Raw genomic sequence first — 12,301 nt, forward strand, 5'->3', positions numbered from 1 at the left:
CTCTCCTCCACTGATACTTCCAAGAGTCTTCCCTGCCCTTCCCTTCCCTCCCTTCCCCTCCTCACCGTCCGAATCTCGAGGTTACATCGCCACATGTAGACAGAGGCGAGTTCTATTGAACACAATCTCAACTAACATCTGGTTAGGTGCAAGCGAGAGGGAAGATCTTTCTGGCTCTACGCTTTGCTAGTCAACATTATGTTACGGTGATGAAGCGAGCTGGAATCTTATAACCCAGGTTAGGCTAACGTTCAACAAAGTAATTAAATAGTATAAAGGACAGATTTGAGTACATTCGTCAATCCTGAGGCTCTGCGAGGAACTTAAAACTGCAGGCTATTTATTGTAATTCTCTTGCGCTTAATTTCTTTAACATATTCAGTTTTTTTCTACCTGTTTAACGCTGCACTAACACATTGAAGGTTTTTTGGCAATGCACGGATGGGAAAGGGCTAAGATTGGGAAGGTAGTGGCCGTGGCTTTAATTAAGGTACAGCCTCAACATTTGGCTGGTGTGAAAATCAGAAATCGCAGAAAACTATCTTCAGGGCTGCCGGCGGTGGGATTCGAACCCATTACCTCCCGAACGCAAGCTCACAGCTGCGCTCACCTAATCGCACGGTCATATTCATCTTTTTTTCTTTTTGCTAGTTGTTTTACGTCGCACCGACACAGATAGGTTTTACGGCGACGATGGGACAGGGAAGGACTAGGAGTGGGAAGGAAGCGGCCGTGGCCTTAATTAAGGTACAGCCCCAGCATTTGCCTGGTGTGAAAATAGGAAACCACGGAAAACCATTTTCAGGGCTGCCGACAGTGGGATTCGAACCTACTATCTCCCGAATACTGGATACTGGCCGCACTTAAGCGACTGCAGCTATCGAGCTCGGTATATTCATCTTTCTTATTACGCTAGTTCTTATTTAATCAATATCGGAGTGAAGTGAAAAAAATTATGAATACACAAATATTCTGTGAAATGAAAGGAATACAGATAGTAGTACTATATAGTAGATAGTACTGGATGTGAGATTAATAGTGATGAGCAGCGCTCCCACAGCCAGCTAAAAGAATAGTGATCGCTCAAATATAAAGATACTTTCGATCTACTATTGTATGCTGCTAACATGACAACTGTTTTAGCGCGCACTTTTTTTAGCGATGCATATGGCATAGTTGGTGATACTTCTCAAAGACTAATAAATAATGTTATTGGCTTTACATTCCACCATCTACTTTTACGGTTTTCGGAGACGCCGAGGTGCCGGAATTTTGCCCCGCAGGAGTTCTTTTACGAGCCAGTAAATCTACCAACACGAGGCTGGTGTATTTGAGCACCTTCAAATACCACCGAGCTGACCCAAGATCGAACCTGCCAAGTTGGGTCAGAAGCCCAGCGCCTCAACCGTCTGAGCCACTCATCCCGGCTTTTCAAAGACTTAGGTAATTCCAGTTCCGCGGGCCTTTCACTAATAACTCGGGTTCGAATCACAATAGAGACGGAGAGGCCTGGTGCAGGTATTTAGATTTGATGCTCTGTAGGCGACCTGTGCGTCTGTGACCTACCTACTACGAATTCTAATGGTGAAGACGACACAAACATCCAACCCCCGAGGCAGAGGCATTAACCAATGATCGTTAAGTTTCCCGACCTGGCCAGAAATCGAACCCAAGACTCCTTGGACCAAAGGCCAGCATGCTGCTGATTTAGCTAGGGGGCCGGGGATATTTGGTGATGTCAAACCATGGATATCTCTTACCCAAATAAGTGGATTATAAAATGGACACGCTCTAATCATGTCAAATGAAATCTCTTATGTTCTGGGCTGTGATAACGTTAATTCCTTTACAGGGACGAGTTCCATAACATTATGTATAAATCACCATGCACCTTCAAAAAGTGTGGGAATTCCACACTGGAATCGAACCACTCAGTTTGAGTCTTTCTTAGAACGTATCTTGCCGGTCGTACTTATACAAGTATTGGATTTCGCCCACGAGGAAGGCCAGATAGGTAATCAGAACGTTACGTAAAGTGATAGGAAACGTGAATGAGAGTGAATATTGAGACTATGAAAGACTAACCGGCAGTTGGTCCTCGGTCATTTCCGACCTTTCTCCGACTGTTGTCCGCTCTGCAATGTACTCCGCGAACATGCGTGAACCCTAGCTGATAGAGCCGCGGAGAGGAAGGGGGCCGAGGCTCCACCCACACTGATCCACAGGATTGGTTCTGCGCACAATGTGGCAACGTTGTGTAGCTATAACCGATATTGTGGCCGTCCGAAGGGCGAAAAGGAATGCAAGGGAGGGGAAGACCGGGTCAGACCGGTGCAGTCCCCCCTCCGCGGTACCTCTCCTTACCCTCCCTATCTGCCTTCCCCTCGTTCGAGTTCCCCCACTACCGAGGCCTCCTCCACCTCCTCCTCCGTTAGCTTCAACAACCTCTCACCAAGCTTAGGCGGACAGTTTTACCTTCAGCCGTTTAGCGATCGCACGCGCTGGCGAACCGTTCGTGGTGCTATATGTACATGTAGATAAAGTTTGAAGTGTTATTTTGGTTTGTGCTTGCACGCACGTATACAAGTAAAGGATTTCGTCAACTTCATAACATCTTTATGTGTGTGTTCCAATGCTGGGCTATACTTCCTACAGGTAGATTATTTGTCTTAAATATATCTACTTCTAAAATTATCACGTACATATTAGGCGTTGAGGATAATTGATAGTAAAAGTTCGACCTGAAGACAGTGTTTATGTTCCTTGTGTCGACCCACGCGTTTGGATTACGTTATTACAGCCAGTGCTTTACAGTGGAAACTAATTGGATTGCCACACAACATAAGTGTTCCTAAATTAATCTTCTTACAACAGTGAAGTGATAAAAAGTGTCGCTAACTGTGTTAAGTGATTGTAAACATGGTTGTCTGTCGACACCATTGTCATCGGTTTACATTTAAACGAGATTATTGGTAGGCTTAAATTAGGTTCACTCCACTCTTAATGGATTACGAGAAGTGCTGTTCTAATTTATCAAGTGAATAAAGCGTGTGCTACTTTACAAGCCTGCCACCAGGTGCCGACACTTCTCGACAACTAGCCTGACTAGTACAACTTGCTGGTGATATTTATGAGTGTCGTGATTGAGTATTTTCATTGACATAGAGCAGGTTTTTTTCGAGTGCCTGGATTATCTGTAACCTAGGAAAATATTTTGCCAGGTGTTATAGTTTGTGACTTAGAAAAACTGTGCGAGGATGATAATTGAAATTCATCAACAATTAGTGATAGTCGATTATTGAGTGATTCAGGGTACCTACGGATGTTTGATTAAGTCATCGGATTGTTGGCAGCATATGGAGCGCAGTGGATGAAACTCACGAGGAAGTGTTGTGTTTTGTGTTGAAGTGAACGGTTCATAGCAGCTGTGCCAACAATGGGCACTATGCATTTCAACTGAAACGTAGCCGATGTTTGGCATGTAAGCTGCACTCTAGCGAATATGCCGCATGCTGTAGTCAGTGTTGTAAATATTAGTGATTCCTTCAGAATTATGGTCCTACTTATTAATAAATTTTAATTTATAATAAAATATTATCATGGTAGGTTTTTCCAGTGGTGATGTAGATTTTGAAATAACGGGTGATTAGATCACTTTCTGTAGCTTTTGAAGTAGTGCTGGAAAAATGCTTTATATTAAAACTTCCAATAATTAGGCATATATTTGCAGTTGAAATGATAGAATCTTGTTAACTTCACAACGGGAGAGGGACGAGATATAAAAAGGTTTTTTTCATCACACGGGTGCGTAAGTGCATCACGTAGGCCTACACTGTGTTTTTATTTGTTTTCGTGCCATACTTACGCTTGTGATGAATGTCGATTAGATGGCATCAATCCTTTGAAGGTTGCGTTGGTCGGTGAGTACTCGTTCGTGTTGATGGTTTCCCTCAGGTAAAGCTATGAAATCTCAAAACACGGCGGTGTTTTAATTCTATTAATAGATGACTTAGCGATGCCTGTCGAGCTTTTATAAAATTCAAGGTACTTGGAGTAACCCATAGCTGATTCTAACATGAGCATGCCTGTCTGGATATAAGCAGATATCGTAACAGTTTAGTCACGAATAAAAGTTATATCATTACACTAGGACAAGTCGTGAGTATTTTTCTCTTGTAAAATATTAATGGTAAGGAACGTGACAAGAGACTTTCTTTGATTCTCGGAGGTGCTGAACAAATTACGTTCGAGTTTTACGGGAGCCGTCTTTTATAGCCTCTGGCAAGTGAATGTGGCTATGCAGCGGAGCTATCTGCGGATTCGCTCGCAGGAGTGGCTAATAATAAATGATAGCTCTGCTTGTCATCCGGTACCGTGTTATGAAGTTCGTTCGCTAGAGCCCGACACCAGCCAGGCAAGTCAGTATACTCCTCAGCACGTTTGTTCTCATTTTAAAGCATTTCCACCTACTTACATGCGGGCATATGTGCTCTTTGTGGCCTTTATCACTTTAAAAAGGACTACTTCACATGCTAGGAGAAGTACGGTTGACCCTCATATGCGAAGGATCGTGAGTAGTATAAAACACATTAAATACATCCTATTTGCTTGCCACGGCTGATAGACATGTAGCTGTAGCTTTGTAGGCCATGAACATTCTGCATGAGACACCACTGAAATGAAATATTCACGTCAAGGTTGTTCTGAATGACAAGTGAACGTTTGGTCCCGTTTTCGTGGGACACGAGGCGCTGCTTACTTGTGGAGGCTTAGAGTAATACGTAGGATATTTTGACAGTCCCAAAGTTTGCTGTTATATCAGCTACTGAACGTATATTACGACTACCTTGCGGGTTGAATACTATTGTTGTATTTCTAAGACCACGTGTGAAATCAGACGTGAGTTCCTTCATTCAGTTTTTTAAATCGTAGAGGCCATGCCACGATTGAACATTTCCTTTTACAAAATACTGTGCGTAAGCTAAAGTGACGATGACATTTTCGTAGGAATTAAAACCTTAATTTTATACATGCCCAACTGATAGTTCATATGCTTACGTCGATGTTGGAAAATTTGCGGCTTCCATTTAAGCAATGGGCATTAGGATAGGGACGCTGTAGCTTACTAAACGTTGAAACAATCTGTGCGGTGCATTGGTTTAACTGAATTATTCGTAATTCTAAGAAATTATGAAACCTGACTTGTCGAACTGCTCACAGCATTTTAAATTCTAAAGTGTCTCCTTTATTTCCAGCATTACATGTGCATATTTCTAAATTAAGCGTGTAATAGGCATGATCTGTAGAGAAAGATAGCATAGAAATTCATGTAAAACAAGTTTATTTTGATGTTGGTGGTGGTGCTTGTTGTGTAAAGGGGCCTAGCAGCTAGGTCATCGGCCAAACAGTTTATTTTAGCCTTAAAAAAGCCAACGGACTTTCAACCTCAAGTTGTTGCACTGCACTTGGCAATGTCAGGCGAACATCCGAATCATTTCTGTGGCAATGTGTAAAGTTAATTTATTTACAAATTTTTCATTTTGGGTGGGCTAGCATCAAAGAGAAGTATGCTTTTGAGGGAAGCATAGATGTCAATGCTCAGATCGTGTTAAATCTCGGGAGTGGGAGGATTTTTGCTTAAACGTTTAATATCTCGCACGAATGATTTACGTATTCCCGTAAAGGACGAAATGATTAAGGAAATGTAAGTTATAAATGCTTATTGGATAAGTGAGTGCTGCATATAAACTGTAGCCCTTAACTGCTTACAAACTTCGTGAGAAATTTGAGTTCATATCTTTTCTAGAATAAGCATTTTAGCTGCCCTAATAGTCCAGTAAATTCAAAAAGGAATCGGGGTGGTCTAGGTTAACTTACCGACATATAGTTTTTCGCTACTTCATCAAGTTGAAAAAATAGGTTTATGATTGGCATTACTATTTCTATGATTTCGGCGAGAGAATAGGTCAATGTTTATTACTGCTATCATTTCAGCTGCTGTTACTTTCAATCTAAGTACTAATTACTTTCTATCGTTGGACCCGTATTTTAACTTTCGTCAAGATAATAAATGAATCGGTGTTATCTGAAGAGTGGACAGTGACAATTTAAAATCATAATATTTGGCGGAAAAATCATATTTTTGCGTGTTTTGTAAAATGCGCTGTTTAGAACACACTACTTTAGTGGGATAAACAGCAAGTGAAATGTGTCTAACTGGTGATGGGCGTCATTCCATGGAATTATTCAGAAATTGCGTAGAGTTTGATCTAGGACGTCTGTATTTTCTCTTTCCTATGGAAAATTGCCAGGTGCTGTCGAGTGTTATATTTAAAGGTTGTAGTTTAGGGTGGAATTATGAACAACGTTACGTGATCATGTTGCTGAATCGGGTGTAGATACTCGGCGGAGGCCCTTGTAATTTTGGGAATATAAGGGAAGAAGATTACCGTTGGATATTTTGTTTCCTTGGTGCACGTATTTCGTATAATGATGAGAATTATTATGAATAATTGTTTTATTTAGAGTAAAACTATTTATTGTTGATCATAGGATATAATTATTACTTATTGCTGAGCCTATTATAGTGATAAAGTTAACAGTTCGATTTAGTTTCATGTACGAGAACGTAAACAGTGTGTTTCTTTTGTAGCGTTAGATGTAAGGCTAATTTTAAGTTGTGCTATTAGTATATTTATAAATTAATTAGTCCTATTTTTTTAACGTAGATTATATAACATAAAATCTGCATGATGTCAATCCCCACAGGTCGAACGTATTTCTTGTTCTCTGTGCGACGAGTAAACTTTTTACAGTCGTGATCCGTATTTTTAATTTATTGAAGGTAGGCTATCTCTCGGACCAGATATACAAACCCGTCTTTCGACATATTCCCTTTAAACATACCGGAATTGGCCATATAATGTATTTAACAACAAATTCTTGCTTTAAAAATCTTACGTAATAATGTGAGTGATTTATTATCTTTCTTTGAGGGCGTAATTATGTTGTACATTATTTTATTTCCTCCTGTTTATCTCGTTAATGTGCGGAAGCGGATACTTCTTGACATCAGTGTCATTAACTATACATTCTCCTGAAGTTTTTCCATGGTGGTGCTCTCCCATCGAAGTGTGAGGATTTCCCTTCCTGGAAAGAATACGATGTCGCACGAGAAATGTAGTTTATCCCGGTTAACCTAACTGTTTTTACTTATGGTGCCGAAGAGGTGGTTTCTTTCCCTCTTTTTCAAACGATTTAAGATTGTATAATGTAGTAAGCAAGTTTGCAGTTATGTTAATTAACTCGAACGTAAGCTATGGGGCATGCAGTTGAGTTGTGTTAAATAGTTCATTCATCAGCCGGAGGAATAAGATATGTGGTAGTTTGAAAATATTCATGTTTCTAATTCTACGATGTTGTGTTTATCATGGAAGTGTTAACCGTTGTATAGGAATGTTACGGCTTTATTTGCCTTCCTTAAATTTTTACTATAAATGCATCGGAATGTGGAACTATTTTCCGTACCGCACATATGGCATCAGCTGTTTCATGTGTATCGCTGATTGAATCGGAAAATTGCCCGGGCAAAATTGTGTTCGACTTGTGAGGAATTGATCTAGTTTTATATATATTTAAAAAAAATTACAGTTACGGTAGGCGACCTAGGCCAACTTCAGGCGCGAGTGTTGGCTTGTGTTTCAGGGAGTGGTCGCCGGGCGGCGCCACGCAGCAACAGTTGTCAGTGGTGACCACGGTGTGGGGAGTGACTACCTCCACGCAGTCGGGTCCCCACAACAACTTCCCGGGCAGCGCGGGCTCGGGGGCGGGCGGCGTTGGGCCAGGGGCGGCGGGTTACGCACAGCAAGGGCCGCCCTCCAAACAGGGCACCCCGTTCGCGGCCGGCTATCGTCAGGGCGTACCCCCAGGGTGAGTTGGCGCGCAAAGTTTTAATTTGTTTATTTTTGTCGGGTGTTAAGGGGTGACTGTGCGATAGTAATACGAAAGCGAGAGTTGTGATTCAATAGTTGGTTTTGGTTCTTTATAGTCAAGTCATGAGGTCAGCTGCAATTATGGTATTTGGAAAGAACCCCCCATTGCGATGATTGTGATTCTTATTATGTGATGTCATTGCTTCAACGTGCAGCTTTAGAGTGGATTGGCGAATGTATGACCGTTCAGCAGCTATACATAAATGAGCCATGCTGCATGCCACTTAAAATAATTCTCATGCTTTGGTCGTCATGCAATATTTTGTAGCCTAGTTCTACACCAGAGAATCGCACCGTTGCCCCTTATTCACCAATCTCTTTTAGTTTTAATTTTGTCGTTCCTGTGGGCTCTGATGGCCACCTATCCCATAGATTACAACCACCTGCTATGTATTCATTAAAGAAAATCCAAGAGTTAAGTGGATTAGCTACCCAATAATCTGTAATGCTTAATTGACCTTTTTATGCCTGCCATAGGCCTACTGCATATGTTAAGCTAATATGATATTTTGGGACCTGCCAGTGAATTTTTTGTGTTCTCTTGCCCCCCCCCCCCCCGGACCTTTTTAAAGGATGAAATCCTTCATCAAAAAAGCAGGTCTTGTTGCCTGTATCTTCAGGAGGAAGAAATGTTTTTTACATTGTCAGTGTAGAATTTATGTAATTATCTCTTTACATGAGGATATTTATTTAAATCTCAGAAATCTAGATCAGTGAGCTTCAATTTGTTATAAAAGTCAGTTTCTGAAGAGTTAACTATTCATTTGTAGGGTCTAATATGTTAATATTCATGAAATACAGAATTTAGAGCACCAACAAAGGGAACCATGTCTGTTTTTTGCCTTTTGGACCCTACCTGATACATTGTACAAAGTAATATCATGGATAATAGTTAAGCAAAATCACTATAGCTGTTGGGACTCGCTTGTTCTTTGAATGCCGTGGAGTATTTTGTAAAAGTATCTCAAAGCCTGTAGTTGCAGTTATTAAGTTAGAAACTGTCACTGTGCTTTTCTGTAGGTCTAATAAGTTTGCCAGATAAGTATAGTATGCACACTTTTTAGCGATAGATTTTTGTACTCGTTGGAGAAGTAAGAAGGGTTCCGTTAATACTGCCAACTGAATGGAAATGAAATCTGAATTGAATCGATAATATGATCGATCGATATGAATTTTATAAACCTTTATTATTTTAAGCAAACAGCTGTGTCACACACACAATATATAATACTATATAACATTTCCCGTTGCAAAACGTGTTCCTAGCATGAATTCTATAGTTTGGCTTTGCTGTGTAAACAACAACAGTACGAGTACTTAAAGTGTACGCCAGATGGCGCACAGCGATGATAAGCGATTCTTAGTTTGTGTTTCAAAGGTTGCCAATACGAATCTCGAAGATAACCGAAGTCGACCTCTTCAGCACTAGGGTGTAAATCTATCACTAAAAAGTGCGCAGATAGTATTTCACATATTCTTTGAACCTAGCTTTTATGTATTCAGTTTACCAAGTCCCCATATTTATGAGGTTAATTCATTTTTCTTTTTTACAAACTCTTGTCCACATAACAAAGAAAATGTATTGTAAAATATGTTTACTGTGATTGGTGGTGAATATAATTATACCTAATGAAATGCAGTAAATTCATTTTCAAAAACCAAACTTATACTGCAGGTAGTATGTCTGAAATATCAGGGTTAACTATAATAAATAATCTCTTCATAATAGAAGTACATAACATTGATAGGTATATGTTTCTTTGGTAGCTGGTTGGCTGGCTGATATAATTTTCAATTATCTCATATTTGCATTTCCTGTATCTTGCATCCCTGCTTATTGGTATTCTTGAGAAATTAGCATTCTGATAATCTATATCCCCTGGCTTATACTGAACGGTTTTTGTAGAAATAGGTATAACTTGTAACTGCTTAATTGAATGTGTACTGCTGTGTTTTTAAAGTAGACACAGTAACCTACTTGTTTGTCAAATACTACATACTTTTATGTACAACAGAGGGCTTTTCTTTGCTCACTGTCTGAATTATAGGTTTATTGTGGCTGGGCTAATTTGTTTTTTAAGGGAAGCAATGCTTGCAGTCACCAATTATTTCATAATTTTTCTTACTTATGAGACTTATTGATGTTATTACCAGTATATCATTACCCAGATGTAACAGTTCTCTTGGTTCTAAATTTTTGTGGAAGATTGGTTTAAAGTACCATATTAGATGTAATAACAAAGTTAGCATGATTGTCTTTTTGCCAACCTGGTTGTGACTAGAGCGTCAGCTATTGCGTGTTATGTTACTTATACTGCAGATAAAACTTTAGGGCCTCTGAGTTATAGGTTTCTGAGATTTGAAGTTGCGTAGTTTAATAAGTTTAATTCTTTGAGGGAGTCTTCACCCTTCAAAGTCACTCATTGTTTTTTCAGTATCATTTGTTGGTAGTGTCTTGAGTGAAACATCAGTTGGATAGCTAAAGGTACCACTTTCTTCTAAAGGAGCTTTTGTTTTTGCATTTGAAACGAGAATGAACTGCCTAATTCATGCAATTGAAAAATATCCTTGTACACACAGTATAGTTTGTATTGGTCAAACTTCACTGGTCCTTTATTACCTGTTAGAAGAAATCCTGAGAAGCAAAGTGAAAATCAGTACATGGAAAACAGTGAGGATGGCTAGAAAATTTGTCATTACAATTGATTTTGGCAAAGGGCGTTGTTATGAGCTGCATTGCATGATGGCCTAGTTTTCCAAATTACCTCTCTCTCTCACTGATATTTAATTTCTTCAATTTGGGCTGTATTGTGAGAAATAATATAGATGGTTTTTCATGGAATGTTGAAACATAGAAATGAAATGTACTTTTTACCTGGAGTGTTATCAAATCATGCTCACGGATCATTTTACACTTTTTGCTTTTAAAAATCAATCATCCTTAAGTGTTACCTGTGACTTCTGGTGCAAGGTTCCTTGAGCTGGTTTCTTGTTGTCCTAAAGTCCATTGCTGATTGAGGGGGGGGTAGCCAAAATTTAACTCTGCTCTAATCTATTAACTGAGTAACCTGTAGTATTAAAAGAACTCTTTAGAATGGTGTTCTGAAGTTGTGAACTTCAGGTTGTTGAGTCTCATTCTGCAGCAGCCAGAGTGAGATTCTGAAGAGCATGTGTTCATTACTAAAGAGGTGGGTAATCCATTTAGTTACAAAGAATGGGAGAAAAATTAGAGCACCAAGTTGGACAGAGTAAGAAAATTACTATACTAAGAGAGTTTCTCAGAAAAGGGATGGGTGATGTGTGAGGAATGCTGACTTATTTGTAGTAGCCTCAGCTTACAGATCATTCCTGTTAGTGGAATTTTCAGTGTTCATTGACCCATTTTTATCAACATAATATTAGGCTAGTACTAGTGCATATATATTTAGGTTTAAGTTATAACTTCTTCTGTTTATAGTTTCAAGGGTCTGTTGATTTTTGATAATTTAGAAAGCCTCGAAGTAAGGGCCCCTAATATGTGTATCATAAAATATACTACATGGTTCTTACTGCCAGAAGTTCTCGTAACAAAGTTAACTAAATATGGTGTGGTTTAAAAATGTGTTATTTTTAGTTATAGTTCTTTCTGTTAGTCTTCTTATGGTACTAGGCTTAAGATGCTTCACTTATGTTCATTTTGTGATGTTATGACTTGGGTTTCTGTAGTTCTAAATTTAATTATTCATTTGAGAGGGCAGTTGTTCTACTTGAAAGAAATACAAGTCTCGAGTGGTTAAATTAATTCATTTACTGATGTTTCATCCTTGGAACTATTTGTCCATGGAAAATTTGACCTCAGCCTAGTTACCAGCCCATTACTGCTGAACTGTCAATTATGAGGGTAAATAGTGTTGTTAACCTGGCAGAATGCTAGGAACCTATTTATCTGTATTTTGTCAGTCGGTGGAAAAATCTGGAAAATTATATGCTTTAATTTAATAAAAAATAGGGTGTATTTCTACTTTTAGAAATTTCTAATGTTATTTCTGCAATTTGGGCCATGCCCTTTCCTGATTAATTACTCTCTGATTGTATTTATTCAAAAACTGACAAAAGAAATCTGCAGTATAAAATATAGTTATATTTGCACATAATTTTTATTAAATAGTGTTTTAGAATGCCAGGCTTTGTGAATGAACTTATCACTTTCATGGCTGTATATTCTCGGCCAGCACTGCTGCTTTTCCGGTTTCCTTGTCATAATTTCGTAAAAAGTATAACGTGATCAAAATTTTCAACATCAGTAAACGATTAAAATGTTAGTGTGGGAC

General features: G+C 39.1%; 1 protein-coding gene across 3 annotated transcripts in view; it reads left to right on the top strand.

Annotated features, from left to right (window-relative positions):
- The first annotated feature begins 2,492 nt into the window (after positions 1-2,492).
- Positions 2,493-12,301, top strand: part of tna (tonalli) — a 56,262-nt gene continuing 46,453 nt past the window's right edge. The window contains exons 1-2 of one of the 3 annotated variants that reach the window (XM_067137743.2): positions 2,493-2,655; positions 7,705-7,929. In XM_067137743.2, the coding sequence (XP_066993844.1) occupies positions 2,633-2,655; positions 7,705-7,929 (248 nt within the window). In that variant the 5' untranslated portion in view covers positions 2,493-2,632. Of the gene's footprint in view, positions 2,656-4,774; positions 4,900-7,704; positions 7,930-12,301 lie in introns of those variants that run through there. The other 2 variants (XM_067137745.2, XM_067137744.2) reach the window with 2 other exon arrangements.

Source organism: Anabrus simplex, chromosome 1 (genome assembly GCF_040414725.1).
Source record: "Anabrus simplex isolate iqAnaSimp1 chromosome 1, ASM4041472v1, whole genome shotgun sequence".
Lineage (NCBI taxonomy): Eukaryota > Metazoa > Arthropoda > Insecta > Orthoptera > Tettigoniidae > Anabrus > Anabrus simplex.